The sequence below is a fragment of the Camelina sativa genome, chromosome 8, assembly GCF_030686135.1.
Source record: "Camelina sativa cultivar CO46 ecotype springtype chromosome 8, ASM3068613v1".
In the NCBI taxonomy this organism is placed as follows: domain Eukaryota; kingdom Viridiplantae; phylum Streptophyta; class Magnoliopsida; order Brassicales; family Brassicaceae; genus Camelina; species Camelina sativa.
In genome coordinates, this window is record NC_141887.1 from 8,774,660 (window position 1) to 8,793,546 (window position 18,887).

The 18,887-nt window shown below is 38.8% G+C and overlaps 4 protein-coding genes across 5 annotated transcripts; all 4 read right to left on the reverse strand.

Annotated features, from left to right (window-relative positions):
- Positions 1-1,008: 1,008 nt before the first annotated feature.
- Positions 1,009-4,242, reverse strand: LOC147939818 (uncharacterized). The gene is made up of 7 exons (XM_087461044.1): positions 3,352-4,242; positions 2,763-3,273; positions 2,584-2,636; positions 2,359-2,490; positions 1,857-2,275; positions 1,691-1,775; positions 1,009-1,601 (listed from the first exon to the last, which is right to left on the reverse strand). Exons 1-7 carry the CDS (start codon positions 4,234-4,236, stop codon positions 1,074-1,076), a joined length of 2,613 nt encoding a protein of 870 aa, XP_087317170.1. The 5' UTR covers positions 4,237-4,242; the 3' UTR covers positions 1,009-1,073.
- A 2,442-nt stretch (positions 4,243-6,684) lies between these two features.
- Positions 6,685-10,549, reverse strand: LOC104709362 (putative E3 ubiquitin ligase SUD1). The gene is made up of 9 exons (XM_087463306.1): positions 10,134-10,549; positions 9,481-10,023; positions 8,834-9,367; positions 8,562-8,749; positions 8,150-8,461; positions 7,918-8,066; positions 7,647-7,798; positions 7,386-7,532; positions 6,685-7,295 (listed from the first exon to the last, which is right to left on the reverse strand). The coding sequence occupies exons 1-8, from the start codon at positions 10,371-10,373 to the stop codon at positions 7,443-7,445; spliced, it is 2,208 nt and encodes a 735-aa protein (XP_087319432.1). The 5' UTR covers positions 10,374-10,549; the 3' UTR covers positions 6,685-7,295; positions 7,386-7,442.
- Positions 10,550-10,924: 375 nt separating this feature from the next.
- On the reverse strand, positions 10,925-13,630 carry LOC104706809 (cytochrome P450 714A2). The gene is made up of 5 exons (XM_010423036.3): positions 13,283-13,630; positions 12,396-12,622; positions 12,055-12,305; positions 11,577-11,964; positions 10,925-11,465 (listed from the first exon to the last, which is right to left on the reverse strand). The coding sequence occupies exons 1-5, from the start codon at positions 13,572-13,574 to the stop codon at positions 11,046-11,048; spliced, it is 1,578 nt and encodes a 525-aa protein (XP_010421338.1). The 5' UTR covers positions 13,575-13,630; the 3' UTR covers positions 10,925-11,045.
- A 1,564-nt stretch (positions 13,631-15,194) lies between these two features.
- Positions 15,195-18,457, reverse strand: LOC104706810 (cytochrome P450 714A1). Of its 2 annotated transcripts, none has more exons than XM_010423038.3 (4): positions 17,579-18,457; positions 16,296-16,776; positions 15,822-16,212; positions 15,195-15,734 (listed from the first exon to the last, which is right to left on the reverse strand). In XM_010423038.3, exons 1-4 carry the CDS (start codon positions 17,880-17,882, stop codon positions 15,309-15,311), a joined length of 1,602 nt encoding a protein of 533 aa, XP_010421340.2. In that variant the 5' UTR covers positions 17,883-18,457; the 3' UTR covers positions 15,195-15,308. The 2 variants fall into 2 exon arrangements, with proteins under 2 accessions (XP_010421340.2, XP_019084714.2); XM_019229169.2 differs by lacking the exon at positions 17,579-18,457 and adding an exon at positions 16,943-17,066.
- Positions 18,458-18,887: the final 430 nt, after the last annotated feature.

Genomic DNA, 18,887 nt, shown 5'->3' on the forward strand with positions numbered 1-18,887 from the left:
AATGAAATCCCCAGGGTGTTTTAATGAACTGTATTTTTTTGTATATCTAAGTTTCATTATGAACCTTATATAAGGCTCAAATATGGATAAAAAAGATCTACCAATACAAGTTCCATATTCAGTTACTAGGCAAGCAGGGAAAACATGTTGTGTTAGCTAGTTCAGACATGTTACAAGGACATATAATAATGGCTCAAATAGAGTTGTGTAGCACACCACTTATAGGCCAATTCTATTAAAATGATCGTATATGATGTATTGGGTGATATCGTCATCCAAAGTCAAAGTACGCCCGATATTGATTGCGTATTTTGTCTGATTGTAACTATACACTAGATAAAAAATAGGGAACCCAAACAAAGTTGACAAACGAGGCAACCAAAAAAAATAGAGGGTCTCTTTATAACGGTACAATGTGGATAATGTACAGGGGTCCTTATTTGCGTGTTGCAACTGTTGATAGCTATACCCTAGATAACATTTTGCGAACCCAAACAGAAGTGACATTTGACTTATCCAACAAGGACGAGAGGGTTTCCTTACAACAAAACGATGTGGATAACAGATAATGTTGTACATGAACCAGGACATGGCCGCAGAAGCCACATGAACGGAAGGATTTTCAGATCGAACACATCCCCTTTGTTAGTGCCAAATACAAATGGTAGAAGGACAACTAAAAGGAATGGAATTAATGTAAATAGAATAGAAATTAGAAGTTGGAAAATAGAAACATTACAAGTGGACCTAAAAAAGGACACCAATGATGTAAGAGGTACATCGTCTGCAACCAAGTATATCAATTGTAAATACTCCGACAATTTCAACAAATCAATTTTAGTTCAACCATAGAGGAAAACAACAATGCGTGGTTTAAACGCGTAATTTACTAAAGGTGTACAAGCGATGGCGAAAAAGCTTCAAAGGCGCCAAGAGCATATTGCTTCGCAGCTATTTGAACCTTCTCGACATCAAGTTGCCTGTAGTAGGTGGCTAGGGAAGATACAATGTGCAGCTCGAGTAGAAGCAACAATGCAATCCCAACTAACGCTGGAAAAAAAAACAAACCGTTGTTATGGTAAGTGTGCACAAAGTAATACTTTGCAAGATTGTGGGGCTTGGAAAATAGCATTACCCTTGGAGGAACACTGGAATGGTAATGAAGGCCGTAGAACAGCCATGCGATCCAGTCCTAAATTTGATGCCTCCGCATTCACCACAAATTTCCGGATTAGATAAGGGAGCATGACAGCAATGTGTTCCACATAGGTATTGATTTGCTGGTCACTCAAACAAGATCTATTGCAGTTGAGGACTAGAACCTGCCATGCTTTCAAATCAATAACCAGACCTATCCAATGTTGTCGCTCTATCTGCATGGGGCTGTATAGGATATCCACATCCTTAAGCCATTTAGGCCGCATTAAGAAAGGTTCTGCCGAGTAGCTTGAGAAGCTAAAGTTTACTTTGTTTGGCGCTATTACAAAACGACTGTACTGCCGGTATAGCGTAGACAGAAACGAAGCTGGTAAAAAATCACAATGCTGATTAGGAGAAACATCGCGAAGGGATTGGATGAACCTAATCAACAAATCTGCTCCCTGTTTGTCAAACGATGAGGACTTTGTTAAAACGTCAGATAGGGAAGAAACCAACTATATTGTCAAATATGATAGAGCAAATTACTCACCAACTCATCAAGGAACGCCGAGGAGTCATATATGTTAAGAAACTCGGTGTTGTTCACCAATATCCCACACGATAGTTCATATGACCTGTGGGAGTTTAAACCAAGATATCTCAGAGAAGAAGACACCTTCAAATGGCAATTCACGGAAAACACACTGATGTTTTACCTGGCCCTCTCCATTATTTTTAAAAATCCCTGATCCTTTTGCTCATTCGGTGGGGTGAAAGCATCAAAACCACCTACTAAAAGCATGGGTGATGACAACTTCGATACCTTTGAAGGCATATCATTTGATGACTGTTGTGAACTCCTCGTCCGTTTCCTGCCATTTTTTTTACTGTAGGCTGGTACTTCAGGGGAGTCACTTTCATGATTTTTAGGCTTCGTCTCCCCGACAGGGGCAATGGGAACACTACTACGGGAATGCAATCCTATCCGGGTTGGTCGTCTCAAATTTTTAACAGCATTTTTACCCTTCCTCGCCGACCTTCTGCGACCAACTGTGAAGCCTTCCTGCGTTAGATCAACAATGAAGATTGGAGCATTTCTTTCCACTGCGTCGCAGGACTTCGTTGTACTAGGTTCCTACATGACGTTGGCCCAGATTACCACTGTAATTAACGGTGAGTGAAACTAAAAAAACCACCTACACAAAGTTAGGTGCTTACATTGGAAGCAGGCAACCGTAATTCGTTCTCTAGTTGAGTTAGTCTTATGGAGAATGTGGGAGGTTCAACGTCGGAGATGGTGGTTGCAGGCACCTTCGGAGGTGTGGACTGATCCTCACTTTCGTTTTCAGCCTGAGACAAAATGGCTAATGAGATTAGAACTCTATCGGTATATACGCGAAAACGATGATGTTGCTAAGTGTTAGGAAACATACATATCGTGACCCATTCTCTGTAGCATTCACGTAGCTTGAACCGCCTATTGGTTAGGTAGTTTCCTATACACGTACATTTACACTTCACACTAGTAACTTAGACCATAAGTGTATTTCATAAGTACATAGACAGGATTCAATGAAAACTAGAGCATTGAAGACAACAACAACATTTTGGTGTCAATATACTTATATTTTTCTCCTCACCCGCTCCACCTGATAAATTAGCTGCACTAGGTGCCCATTCGGTCCTTTCTTTGCTGATGGAGGGGAACCTTTTCTCAAGCTTTGATATTTCAGCAGCAATGTATGTCTTCAGTTCTACATTGTTTGCCTCATGTAGCCGCAGAATGCGTGCTTCAAACGCGCCTGCTGCAACCTCGATCAGTTTAGCCACATCACCAGAATGACATCTACAAAGCTCGGTGCACCCTTTAGTTTTGATGCCAGCCTCTTTGCTTGGCACTTCAACTGTGCAGACATTGTCTCCATCGCTATCATCATCTTTTGATGCTGACTCATCTCCAACATCAATGACAGCAGCAACATCTACACCACCACTCCAGCTGTTGTGTTCGAATGGATGATCATCTAATACAAGTTCCACAAGACAGGAAACTTCTTCATCATCCTCTTCGTCAGAGAAAGAGAGGCCAACATTGTCTGACATAGAGTTACTCAGCATCGAACAAACGGACGCCTACGAAAAGAGATGCTTTGGTTAGATATATTAAAACAGAGGTTGAGAGGTGTTGTTAGGTACATAGAAGGATCTAACCTGGCCTGTTTGGTCAAGTAGACGGGCCGATTGGACGTTGATAGTTAAACTCCTCTCAACAACAGTCTGCACAATATCTTCGATTGTAGTGGTTGGGTCGTGAACGTTAATTCCAACAGGAGGTCCTTGAATGATCGATGGACAACTCGCAACTTTAACTAGAACTAGTGCGTGTGAGAACCCTTGAATTGCACATGTGTCTTTCGCTAACTGTTTGACGGTCCTCGCTTTTGCACTCATAACAGTTTTCAAGAACGAGTCTCGACCCCAAGGATACTTCAGGAACGTGTCGGTATCCCCAACCGTTTCAACATGTATTGGACTTATGTTGGTATTCCCACACGTAGGACATAAGATACCATCTACCAGCAGCAGCAGAGCAAGTCGGAAGCGAGTATCCGCATCTTTGTATTTCTTCCCCAGCAGCAGTTTCTGCAAAATCCATGTGACAGTTGGTTTAGGCTCGCTGCCAAACAAAGATTTCCACATTGGTGAAGCAGAACTGCATCCTTTCTTCACAACTTTTCCTTTCCTTTTGTCCAACTTGAATCCATCCTTCGAACATTTCAAACCCGTTACAAGTGAGAAATCTTCAATTGCATACCTTATTGGTTTCCCCGCCAACACCCACCACAATTCATACTTTCTCTTCGTAACAAGCTGCCTTGACAAGAGGTAATGCACAAACATGACATAGAAAGTGTGCTTGCCCATTCCAAGTAAACGACCAAACTGTGAAGAAGCCAGCTGTTCTAGATGATCAGCGTCTAATGCCTTTTTTATGTTTTCAATCCACCGCAAATTGAAGTAGTTGTTTACGCGGTTTCTTCCAGCCGGCTCAAAACCACTGCAGAACAGACGCTGAGGCAGGCGACATTCTTCCATTTCGGTCAGCCCCTGGAAAACAGTCAACCTAGGGTTAGTTGGTGCGTAAACAAATCCATCCAGGCAAGAGTGGCTAACTGTGTTGTGAGCCTTGCCAATACCAGTTAAATAGATATGATTTTGTTATCAGATGTTCTCACAAATCTAAAAACAGAAATAAGTTCAATATTCACTCCTGTCTAAAAATTGTCTACATGTTAACTAGGCAATACAAATCATAAAATTCAACTATGTCGCAAAAATTCATCTGCCGTTAATTTCTATGGGACACTATCACCGCATCCACACCATTTATAGCAGCCGAGCTAACAACGTAGAGTAATAATAAGCGGCTAAGTAGACCTATAATTGGCTAAGATTAGCGGGGGTGAAGAAGAAGAATTTGTAGATCGAGAAACCCAGAAATACTGACTCTAATTCGAACATGAATCCCTGGAAGCGACTTGTAGACGACAACAAACACCCAAACCAGTTAAATGATTGCCGATTGTATTATAGAAACCCCCTAATTCGCTTTGTTCTCCTTACTGGATGAGATCGTATCGGAGAATATAGCTTGTAATCGCCGGTGAGAGGAAGAGTCAGAGAAGATGATTAATCTATTTTTCTTCGTAACCTAGCAGTTATGTTTTTTTGTTGGGCGGGATTGTAAAGTGTGTTGTGGGGATAGCAACCTTTCGACTTCAGATAGGGACAGGTAGGCAATTGTTGGTCATGCACGAAAGCTATAAAGGTAAATAATATAGAAAATATAGGGAATATCATCTTCCTGTGGTCATAGTAGCTATTAAGTTAAATATAGTTTTTTTTGCGTCATTGCTGCCAAATTCCCTAAAAAGATAATAAAATAAAGAAAAAAAAACACATGTGAGTATGTGATGTAGGTGACGTGTGTATAGAGAGGAGCGAGGGAGAAGGATGTCTATATATTCTCATGGCATAGAGGACAAATTTGTCATTATTATACATAATACATGGTATATAATATATAGAGTGTGAATGGTTGCAGCGGTTTGGGCGGACAAATCCATCTGCGAACTGGACCGCTTTTTATTTACCATTCAACAAATGTAATCCGCAGTGGTGCGGTCCAAATAAAGCAGAAATAAAACCGCTGCGGACCAACTGCGGACCGCTTTTACATATAAATAGAGTTTGTCCGCATCGGTCTGTAGTCCGCCCCAAAAGTAGAGTGGTACAGACCGCAGACGGATTTGGCCGTCCTGACCATAGTTACCATTCAAACCCATAAATGATTAGAATAGTTACTTAGTTAAATATTGATTTTTTTTATGTTATTTTTGCCAAATTCCCAAAAAACAATATACTTTCTTTGGGGCCTTATGCAAAGAAAAATATTTAGTTATATATTTCTTTTGGAAACTATATAGGTTTTTTAGACTTTTGAGGAGGGGGGCTTGATGTTTTAACTAGTTTCCCTTTTTTTTTAGAAATTATGTAGGGCTTTTTTTTAGACTTTTACAAATGTGACTTATGGAGTGTAGGTTGTATACTATTTGACATGCACGGTATAGTTTTTCTCCTTATCTTGTTATATTAACTCTAAATATCTCTGCATTTTGAGTTGTTTTGCTTACTACTATTTTCAACTATTTTTAATACTGTATACTAGTAGGGTGAGGCTCTATTTCAGACGCATGATAACCATGAACATCGACTATGATGGAGAGGGCATTGGGACCTTTGCCTGACCATATGACCCGTAAAGCCAGGTCACTTTTTCTGTTTAAACTTTTGGATACACAAAACTTCTTCATACAAATATATATAATTAAATGCTCAGCGCTTGTTGCATTACAGGAGAGGGAAACAGGCTGAATTGGAATGTAGGAGCCAACTCTAGAGATAGTATTATGGATGTAAAAAAAGACTTGATCGTCTCAAGGTTAAGCGTCCATAGATTCTTCTTTGTTTGTGTCTAGTGATATGTTTCGTTTGATATGCCATATAATCTGAAGTAGAAACTTTCTCACAATATCTTACAGGATAATGGTATCAAAACATTTAGATAACACATGATCTGGATTTGCAGATCTGTTGTATGGTTTGCTGAAAAATATAATTCGTCCAAGCGTGTCACAGCTGACGAAGAACCTCTTGACCATTCTTTCTTTAAGAGCTCATGTTGAGAAAAAGCAAAAACAGAGGTGAGGCAAGTGTGTCTGCAGAATTAGCAATGAGCACCATAAAATGTAGAATTTTACTTACAATCAAGTTTTTATTGTTAGATTCTAAAGCTCCATTCCTCATTAGCACCAAACTAGAGTACTCCAATTCCAGTTTCAAGTTCTACATTTATTCTGGAATCTGGAGAACTACCTCTGTTGTAAATACATTGTGTAGTCGAGCCTAAAACAAAATCAGACCACATATTGATACGAATCGACCTTATAACAAGCAACCTTCACTAGTACAAGATCCATTAATATATCAATGCAACTTATGTTGCCCCAAGACACAATTCATAAAAAAAAACTCGTCAAAATATGTTTCAAAGATCGTTGACTGAGTTTTGTAATCCTAAAATCAAACTGAGTTTTTTTTAACCTGATCATTGCTAAAGATGGATGACCTTTAAACACGATTCAAGAGATTAAAAGATTGAAAAAAAAGAAATCTGAGAAAAGTTTCTATGCAATATCCGTCCTGAGTTGATCCCTTACTTAAGATCTTCACTGAAATCAGCCACTCTGTCTCCCACCAGATATCGATCATTGTATTCCACTCGGGTGAATATAAACGAAGAGATCAAGGATGAGCTTGGCTACGAACCCTAAGATGATGATGGCTAATAGCACCGGCCATATGAACCTCTGCACGGCTATGTTGACTTCACCAGAAAATCCAAGACATGGGAATAGAGAGTAGGCCACCAAGAAAGGAAAGACGAGAGTGGCTATAAGAGTGAACATGATGGTATAAATGATATCTAGAAGCAGCCACGAAGTGGGAAGACAGTTGATTCGGACATTTCTGAGTCTCACTAATTTCTCCCGCCAAGCCACTGTTGCGAAACAGGTGATACGCGTAAACATAGTCTGCGAGAAAGAAAGAAAGAAAGAGATGACTTGTTGCCCAAGAAAGCAAGTTTTTTATTTTAGAAAGACACTTGAGATGGAATTTCTTACCAGATAGGTCCAGATGTTAAGGACGAATAATCCAATCAACCATTCTTGGAGCGATGATTAAACCGGTGATTCGTTTAGCGGCACTTGTAATGGGATGATGATCATAAGGTTGATAAGGCGACCAACCATTGCTGGTATGCCAGAGATCTGTTTATTGGATTTTGCAAGTTATTCAAACATTTCCGCAGCAAAAGAGAAAAGTTTCAGGCATTTTTTCACTTAAGTTGGAAGAATGGGACCTGAAGTTTTGAGTTTGCTTACCCAGATGGAGAACAGTAAAGTATTCCGTATCGAGAAGACAAAGTGGTTGAGAAGCAAATCAGTTCTTCCAGTCATGATATGATAATATACGAAGCAAGTTCCCTTGTAGGTTTCTCGCAGGGTATAACATCCAATCCAGAAACCACACAGATCTATAATGATAAAATTTGAAATGTCACACTTTAAGATTAGAAGCTTAAAAATAAAACCGTCATTTGCAATGAAACCATAAGTAGAAAAGTTATGAAGCAAGATGATGAAAGTTACATACCATCGTGTTTGAGTCCGGAAGGTATGATGAAAGAGAAAGAGTGGAAGAACACCCTTCCTATCAGAAGTGGCAAAACCATGGAGATTGTGCCAATGAGAAACATGCTCAAAGCAGCTAGAACAAACATCAGTCCGATCTTTAGTATAATCCTGCAACTTCAACATATCAGGATTCAAAATTTTATACATGAATAAGTTTTTATTCAAAAGTCAAAACTCAAGCTATCTCTTACCTATCGTCGCCAATATCCTCTTCAAAAGTGGTATCACTCTGAGATCCGTATAACCTGACTACAGAGCCCTCAGCTAGTATATACACTAGAGACCATTCATCAAGGTTCTGAAATGGTCTCACATTCTGATCTGCATGGTTTTCAAGCAAGAACTCGCTCAACTCAAGCCAAGAACTGACAGTGATTATCCACTTGCGAACTATGGGTTCTACAGCCTGTTTAATAAGCTCGGCTAACCACTCGGGGGATCCCAGACTCATTAAGAACGAATAAGCAGCCATTGAGCCAAACATAACCCTTTCGTCATAGATCCTGCATCATATTCAAGGCGTTTGTTTTTTGTTAGATTAGAAAAATATCAAACAGCATGAAACTACAAATGATACAAGGTAAGATAGAGGAGCTTAATTACCAGAATTGGAGTGGGAAAAATGAGGGGCTGACGAGGGAGATGGTCATTATTGGTAAGTGAATCACAGTCACCATCATTGACCCGTGGAAAGCCAACGCAAATAGAAATTGGCCAATGTGTAGTTTAGTGACCTTGTAGTTGGGATCAGTAACATCTAGAAGAAACCAAAAGGGTCGTTTGTGAAAGATCTGTCAAAAAAAAAAAAAAATGCAGCAAGTCTAATGAAAATATGGTCATGTCGTGCTAATGATAAAACAAAATAAATGTTTTACCCTCTGGATAAGCTCCATGGAATTGAGAGCCAATAGCAAGCAAATTTGTCCGAAGAACCAATGTACGATCATGACTATGGGATAGTTTGAAATCATCTCAAGCCTCCGGGAAATTGGCGTTCCGATTATAGGGAGGGTGCAAAAATCTAACCAGCAGCCAAGTGCTAAAGGTAAAACACCAAATTTCAAACAAAAGATGAAACCATCCTTAACTACATATAGATTTTTCCATAATTTGACCGAAAATATCCACAGCAAGAATGGGGGTGCCAATGCTACGAAGAGGATCCACAATAATACGTTTCTGGCAATGGCTTTAATGGAGTCTCGACTCAGAGTAACACAACTTCCAAGATAAGCTAAAGAAAGCGAGAGAATACTCATATATCCAACAATGACAGGTTCCTGGCTAAGTGAGTATCCTGAAAGAAGCTGCGTAGCTACCTCCGTAGGTAGGAGCGCAAAGACAAGTTTCCCCATGAACAATGGAAGAAGAACAAAGAAGAATGAGACAGATAAGCTGACGGTAAGAACCTGGACAGAGTTTAAAACAAAGGAAAAACAAATACTGTTAACATGTTTCACGTAGTATAACATTTCAAAATCCGGATATTTGAAACCCGTAAAACGAGAAATTGGGGACTTACAGCAAATGAGTTGTCATCAAGAAAGAAGAGAAACGTTCTGATTGCTCCGAACTCATGAAGCTGTGCGTTTCCAAAAAGAAACGCTCCTCCATGAGGTTCAACCATGAGACCGTGGAAGATTGGAACACGTCCGAGAAGGTCATGCCACCAGTCACACACAATCAACAAATATTTAAGCAAAACAAGACCTACAGCTCCATGTTCATTCACTACGACGTGACGCCGCCCATGGACAACTTCAACCATAAACTTGACAAGTACCATTTTTGTCAAACTAAAAGCGATGAAACCATTGTAGTTCTTGCTAGCCCAGAGAGAAGCAACTATATCTGACACAGGGAAAAATCTCTGGGTTTCAATCGCAGCGTCTCTCCCCCAAGGATGCAAAGAATAGCAATAGGCGTTGAAGAGAAACACAAAAACCCAAGAAACGACGCGTAATGCTCTGAGAAACAGTCCTCTGATGAGAAACTCATGCCATGAGAGCCTCTTTGGTGCGTTCTCAGAGTAAACAGGGACAAATGAGTAGCTACGCCCACAAACCTAACAACATCCGTACAGATTCATAAAAATCAAGGTCAAGAAAATCGAAATCGATTTTAAACGTTATTGAACACTGAAACCCTAAAGCAAGAAAACGAAGTTTGAGTCACCTCGCAGTGCTTGTGTCCACGGCCGGTGAGCCAGAGAAGGAGACATTGCTGATGAACATACTTGATGGAGCCTCTACACGCACATAGATACCTCAAAGGGTTGTCTGGTAGCTCCGGCGATCGGCAAATCCGGCACAAATCGACTCCGTCGTCGTCTTTGTCATCAGTTTCGTCTCCCGTCGTCGGAAAAGCTTCGTCGTTGCCACCGATCACTTGGTTCTCTGCAGGAAACGCGTCCATATTCAGAGAGTTTCACTCGCTTCTCTTCTCTTCTCTCTCTCTCTCGCTTCTCTCTCTGGTGTGGTGTCGTCTTCTTCACTTTGCCGTTGTGACAGACTTGTACTGTATTTTGTTTGTTATTGTTGACAGCCTTAGACTTTGACTAGAAGACCCCTTGAAGAAAAATAGAGAAAGTCACCTTTTTTTTTTGTTTTTTGTTGCTTCTTATTTACTACTATACCACAGTAAATTAATAAATCACACTTTATCTTTTTTAACTTTTGGCATTATCCAGTGGAGCTAGCTAACCTTATTTTTATTTATTTATTTGTTAATTCGTACTTAAATTTGATTCAAATCTTAAACCTTTGGTAATATTTTTTACGACTAAATTGGTACTCAAGTCTCAAATATTGACTAAAAGCGTGTTTATGGTCGAGCCACTTAAAGGGAAAGCCGATTGATCCCGACGCGACGCTTCTGAGTCTTTGAAGCTACTCTAGCCACGCCAAAGTCGCGATGTGAGCATAGTCTACGAGAAGAAGAGAGCAATTACTTGTTTCCCAAGAAAAAATAAGTGTGTAGACCAATTAAGTGTAGATTCCAAATTCCCGCATTTTTATAGTTTCAGTTACAAAAGAGAGAGTAAAAGAAATTAAAGATCTACTCATCACATAATGATACATCTCATTGTCAAACAACCCTAATCACAACACCATGTTGAGGCTCTACTAGGAGTTTATGGCCTGGAGAGTGTTGATAAGTCGGAGACAGAGTAAAACTAAACTTAGAGACAATAAGTGAAACGAGCACTTTGACTTCCATCATAGCAAAGTTTTTGCCTAAGCATATTCTTGGTCCGAGGCCAAATGGGATGTATGACTGAGGGTATTTGCAAGCTTTAGAGATCCCTTCACTGAACCTCTCTGGCTTGAAGTCGTTTGCGTCTGGTCCCCAGATCTCGGGGTCTCGGTGTAAAGCAGAAATGAGTGTCCAGATGCACATTCCTTTTGGTACTACAAGGTCTCCGAGTCTTATCTCTGTGAATGCTTCTCTTCCCACGATTGGTGCTGGTGGATATAGTCTCATTGTTTCTTGTATTACCATTGTCACCTATTTTTTATTTATATATACAAAAAAAAAAAAATATTGTTACGTTTCTTGTACATAGTCTATTATGTCACAACTTATTTCTCAATGTAATATTCGTATATAAGAGATTACCGTTTTAAGGTTGTGAATGGATTCTGCGTCGGGAATGCCATTCTTGCAAGAACTCAAGATTTCATCACGAATTCGAATCTGCCAACTAGGATTGAGAGCAAGGAGCATAAGGCACCAAGACACGGAGACTGCCGTTGAGTCATGGCCAGCAAAATAGATGCTCTTGCAATTGTCCACCACAAAACGTCTATAAGCTGACTTGTCCCACAAGTTACCATCGCAGCTACGCATTGCTCCCTCGAGTATCAACTGCATTAGATCCTTCTTGTGAGGTTCGACACATTCAGTCTCCCTCTCCTTCACCGTTTCCCATATCGAAGATTCCAGTTCCCTCTTAAGCGCATCAATATTTACATCACCTTGCTTCTTACTCCCAAACACCATATCACTTGCCACCATATATATATACTTAATTAATTATATGTTTTGCATGGAATGAAGAAGAATAAAACGTTTTAACGATACCGTGACGACTTACGTGAAGCCATTGAATCTGAAGAGGACGCTCTGTTTAGTAATGGCCGTTAAAAGATCTCTAATCATAGAGAATATTGCTTTGCCTTTTGAAAAAGAGCTCCCAAAGCAAGCCCTAGCGATAACATCAGCCGAGACATCCTTAAGGTCTTCGTCTACTCTTATGTCACACCCCATTTCTCCTCCTCTTTTCACCATCTCTTCCCATTTGTTCAACATTGGCATAGCCGATTCCGCCATTAAACCAACCATTCCCTTCACATTTCCAATAATCAATCGATGAAGACAAAACTAACAATCCGGCTATATATATGGTGCTAAATCTAAAAGACATAAGACTAAAACCTTGATTTTGTCATGGGTAAACTCATGGGCAATGATACGTCGTTGATGAGCCCAATGAGACCCGTTAGAGGTGATGATGCCACTGCCAAGAATGGGATTAAGGCGTTTGGTGACGTGAGTGATTCTTCCAAGGTTAAGTGTATTGGTTTGGCTAAGCTCCTTCACCATTTCCGGGTCGTTTATGTAAAGGTGTTGTTTTAACCCCGTTGAGTATGTGTAAATCCTCCCTTCATTACCGTTTTGTATATAAAAACAAAAAATTACACAGAAATAAAGATAAATAAATAATTATTAACTAATAACCCAAACCAATAGTATTAAACTTAGTTCAGCTTTAGCTACCCAAATCACAATCATTTTTTTTGGGTTATTATAAATTAAATAAACTAAGTATGTACGTGTATTTCTCTTATTTCTTTTTTTTTTTTTACAGATTTCTCTAATTTATTTAGATATTGCAAAGACGTAATTCTTTTTTTGGATTCTATCTGGTGTCTTTTATGGGGTATTTATTTCTATCTGGTTATGGATTTTCTTCCTGTAACGTTAACTGAGAAAAAACGTGCAAAGCTGTCTTTTTGTGTATGCCTTTTCATTGGAATGGACGAAACTATTAAAAACCACTGATTCTTGTTCTAACAACATAAGTTATTTTAATGGAAACATGTTAGAAATAGTTCTTGCAAATTTTAATCCCGACATTTTTTTATTTTTCACCAATTGTTGAATTATTTGTTTTTGACAATGTTACAAAAAAAATGTTCAATAGACCCAAATGCAAAGTGGTAAAACTATCCTTTTACCAAAGACTATCTAGATACTATGTATTTGTATAAAACAAAGTTTACGAGATACGAGATACGAGATTCGAGAAAAAAAAAACAAACCGTATTGTTTTCGCCAGTGAGCAAAATGAGGAAAGAGAGAAGAGGAATAGTCATGAGAAATGATGTTACCGCCGGAACAGTGTTTAGCCTCCGACTGGATTCGTTGCATCTCCGACACATTGCCGTTAAAGATCGACGGTGGAGGACCTTTCACGCCTTGCATCTTTAGACTCCTCCGCATCCTCCACAGCTCCACTACCGCTCTTCCATACACATGATAACATACGCTGACGATTCCGACAATAACTATGAACCAGATTGCATTTACCGAAGGAACAGCCAAACTCTCCATTTTCACTCTTTTGTCTATTCAAGATTTTTTTTTTTTTACTTTTGTGTTTTATATATGCTTTACTCTTCTCTTCTTGACCCATATATAGTCAAACCAGATTCCTTTTGAACATATAAGTACAAATTCTTATTTTATTAAAGGGCGGCCATATAGGGTTTCAACTTGTGTACCCTTGTACTTTTATGCTCTACATATTTCTCCCTAAACAACATTTGTTCTTTTCAATTTCACATAAATTAATTGAGTTCTATGTAATTAACCAAAATAAATTAAGCTCATAAAAATCAACTTTTTGCGTTTTAAAATCGATAATTCGCGATTACTGTAGCACGATTGCCTTAATCTGACTAAAAATACCAGATTCGACAATTTTTTTTATATTCGTTATGCTATCTAATAAAACCAAATCGAATTGGGGAAAAACAAAAATTAGGGTTTGTTCGTTCTTCTTCTCCTATTCTCTTCTTCTTCTTCCTTGAGAGCAAGAAAATCGAGTTCTGTTTTCTCGATTTAATTTCTTCTTCTTCTTCTCCAATTGCTTGCTCTCGATTTTCTTGATAAAGCAAACAACGAAGTAGAATCAATTCGATTTGGTACAGTAATCGCGAATTATCGATTTTAAAACGCAAAAAGTTGATTTTTATGAGCTTAATTTATTTTGATTAATTAAATAGAAATCAATTAATCTAGGTGCAATTGAAAAGAACAAATGTTGTTTAGAGAGAAATATGTAGAGTCTAAAAGTACAAGGTACACGAGTTGAAACCCGGCCTAATACAGTCAGCCTTTTATTAAATCATTTCTACTTTGAACAAATAAGTATATCACAGTAGGGAACAATCTAGGGACGCCCGGTCCATATAGTTTTAGCATGTCCAAATTATTTTTGGGCTTATTATATTTGAAAAACACGACCCAAACAAAGCTATAGAATCATCTCCGTTTTCAAAAAACAACATTATAGTGTAAATCAAACATTCATCAATCAAATATGATTTAAGCAAATCCAATCACTCGAAATCTTTCAATAGTGTAAAGCGAACACATGTAACATTTAAATAAAAATAATATGTAGTATTATGTAGTTAAAAAAAACACTATAATCTAAGTAGATTCAAGAAACATAACTACTATATATTAACACATACTGTAGGATTTATGTAAATCCAAGTTATTCACTCGAAATCTCTAATAGTGTAAAGCGAACACATTTTTTTTTTTTTTCAATGTGTACTAAAAAATACACACTATAATCTATATATTAAGTGTTAACACATAGGAACTCATCACTACAATTATTGAGGAAGGAGTAAAAAACACCCATAAAACACTATAATTGTACACAGTTTATATTTTGTACCATTACTAGTAAATTACAAAAATGATATGTGAGTTTAATGTACGGATACCTAGATTATATTCCTCATCGAAATTATTTCAATTTCTTGTATTATCGAATAACGTTTGTTTTGAAATGTTTATACTTGTTAACTCGTATATATTGATATCAATATGTTTGATTGTTGGAAAAGAAATTACAACGATTTGTCAATTTTACTTATTTGTCTTTGTTACATGCTAGTTACTATGATAGTATTTTTTCACAAGTGCTCATCATTATTTTCTTTCGATAAATATTGGTAAACCTTTATTTGCGAAAAAAAAGATATCAGATAATATAATACACTAGTAGAGTCTATAGTGTTATACGATATTATGATGAGCTATAAGATATTATTGTCTTAGAACTCTAATGATAACACCATGCTGAGGCTCTACAAGCATTCTGAACACTGGAGAGTGTTGATATGTGGGAGAGAGGGTAAAACTAAACCTTGACACAAGAAGTGACACGAGAACCTTGAGCTCCATCATCCCAAAGTTTTTCCCTAAACACAACCTTGTCCCTAAGCCAAAAGGGACGAAGGACTGAGGGTGTTTGCAGGCTTTAGAGACTCCTTCGCTAAATCTTTCTGGCTTGAATTCATTCGCGTCAGCTCCCCATATCTCAGGGTCTCTGTGCAATGTAGGGATCAACGTCCAGATGTACACTCCTTTTGGCACCACGAGGCTTCCGAGTTTTGTGTCCGCAAGGGCTTCTCTTGACACGAATGCCGCTGGTGGGTATAGCCTCAACGTTTCTTGGATAACCATTGTCACCTATATATATAGTGATGTTAGGTTTCTGAAAATTGACATACTTGGAGTTCAAGAAATATTTATTGATAGGCAAGGTTGTAAAATTACCGTTTTGAGGTTGGGAAGAGAGTCAGCGTCAGGAATACCATTCTTGCAGAAACGAAAGACTTCATCGCGGATCCGAGTTTGCCAGGAAGTGTTGAGAGCGAGGAGCATAAGACACCAAGAGACAGCAACCGCGCTGGTCTCATGGCCGGCAAAGTATATGCTCTTGCAATTGTCCACCACGAAACTTTTGTAAGATTGTGTCTTGTCCTTCAAGCTACCATCACAACTACTCATAGCCCCTTCTAGTATCAACTGCATTAGATCCTTCTTGTGATCTCCCACACATTCTCTTTCCCTCTCCTTAACGGTTTCCCATATCAAAGACTCAACATGCCTCTCCAACTCATCAATCTTACCGTTCCCATGCTTCTTGGTACCGAACAAAACATCACTTGCAACCATAATATATATTTATCAACATTACATTCCCTTAACTAATACACATAGACAGAAATGATTTTGAATTCCACTTACGTGAAGCCATTGAGGCTGAAGAGGATGTTGTTGTGAGTGATGGCCTTTTGAAGACATCTAAGCTTAGAGAAGATCTCTTTTCCTTTGGAGAAAGAGCTCCCAAAGCAAGCTCTAGAGATGACATCAGCAGAGACAGCTCTTAGGTCTTCGTCCACTCTTATGTCACACACAATTTCTCCTTTTCCACTTTTGACCATCTCTTCCCATTTTCTGAGCATTGGCATCGCCGATTCCACCACCAATCCCACCATTCCCTTGACTTTGTCGAGGAAGAACTCGGGGGCGATGATACGACGTTGATGAGCCCAATGAGGCCCATTAGAGGTGATGACACCACGGCCAAGTATGGATTTAAGGCGCTTGATGACGTAAGAGACTTTACCAAGGTTAAGAGTGTTGGCTTGGTTAAGTTCTTTCACCAACTCCGGGTGGTTCATGTACAAGTGTTGCTTCACCCCCGTCGAGTACATGTACACCCTCCCTAAACATCAAATTTTTATTCCAATAAATTACTCAGATAAAATAAATGCTCAAAACCAACTTAGAAAGCGGTGAGAATCAAAATTTAGTTCCTCTTAATCTTAATCAACATAACTGATGATATACTTTGTACAAAAGAAAACAAAAGACTGATGATTAACTATTACCGCTCCACGCGTGCTAGCGAAGCGACAACTACTTTGGTATTTTTAATATTTTTATCTTACTATTATTACTAGAAAAAAGGGAATCAAAATAATAGAACTGCTAACTTTTTGATCAAGTAGACCCGATCGTACAAGACCTTATTGGCTATATAAACTAATCGATAAGACAGCGTTTGATAATATTTAAATTCTGCGGAGTTAGTTGTCATGTCAATCCATGCATACGTTACATACACATAATACACACATATATTATTATATAAGCCTTAGCTGTCAATCAGTATGAACAAATGTATGAATAAAGATTCACGTATGCATGTAAAAATTGTGGCTAATATATATGGCCCTTTCAATCACTATCTATTTACAAGATTTACAAGATTTACAAGATTTACAAGATTTTATGAAGAGACATGAGCTTGTTTTATCTGCTATCATCCTCCAAAATATGGAATCGTCTAATTCAAAACGACCAAAACGGACTCATCCGCCTCGTATGTTATCATTCTTCAAAATCAGATATGCCTATCTACTTAGTTAACAAGAAGAAATAAAAAAAAACTCCTCACATACCAAAATTATATGTAGATTTCGGATTCCTAGAAATTGTTGAAATTATGAGACTAGAGAGCATACCGTATTGTTTTCGCCAAAGGTCGAGATAAGGAAAGAGAGAAGAAGTGTAGTCATGGGCGATGATATTATGGCCAGAGTAGTGTTTAGAGTTAATCACCGTTTGTGATTGGATTTTTTGCATCTCCGGCACGTTTCCACGAAAAAGCGACGGCGATGGACCTTTCACGCCCTGCATCGTCAGCTTCCTCCGCACCCTCCATTGCTCGGCCATCGCTTTACCGTACACCTGAATCCCTAAACCTAACACTCCAATAACTAGTATCCACCAAATGGTTTTGGCAATCTCTACTATCAAACTCTCCATTTTCTTTCCAGTAAGGTATCTCGGTCTACCTCTATTACCACACAAACTGAAACCGCTTGATTATCAGCCTCTTATTGACAGGATCAAAGCTAGAATTTTCTCATGGAAAGTCAGGCATCTATCTTTTGCTGGAAGACTCCAGTTAATACAATCAGTTTTGTACAGCATCATCAATTTTTGGGCTGCGGTTTTTCCACTTCCCAAAGGTTGCTTGGATAAACTTGAGCAAATCTGCAGTGCTTTTTTGTGGACAGGTGCTCCTAACTCTGCTAGAGGTGCCAAAGTTTCTTGGGATTCAGTCTGCACTCCAAAGAGAGAAGGAGGCTTGGGTCTTCGAAAGCTGCAAGATTCTAATGTTGTGTTTGGTCTAAAGTTGATATGGTTATTGTTTGCTGGTGGAGGTTCTCTTTGGGTTTCATGGATTCACAAGGTCATAATTAGAGGAAGACTATTCTGGGATACAGATTTTCAGAATTCAGGAAGCTGGATTTGGAAGAGGTTGGTCAAGCTACGCTCTCTAGCTAGACCTCACATTTCTTGTCATGTGCAATCAGGTTCTTTAGCATTGTTCTGGCATGATGATTGGACTGGTCTTGGCCCTTTAATTGATTTAACAGGTGTAAATGGTCCCATGGTTACTGGAATTCCTTCAACAAATTCTGTCTCTCAGGCCATTTCAAATGGCTCTTGGCTTTTGCCTCGTGGAAGACATCCACTTTTACTTCTTTTGCGGGCTTGTTTACCACCAACTCCACCAGAACTTTCTCCAACAGATTCAGATTATTTTTTGTGGCGTAACTCACATAATGATACGCCAGGATTTTTCTCATCTTCTAAAACTTGGGCCAGCCTGCATCCTCGTTCAACAGTTCAAGTTCCGTGGTTTAAGTCTGTTTGGTTTAGCCAAAGAATTCCTAAGCACACATTTATTCTCTGGGTGATTCTTCGGGATAGACTAACAACAAGGGATCGACTTAGGAGTTGGGGTCTAAGTGTGCCGGGTCA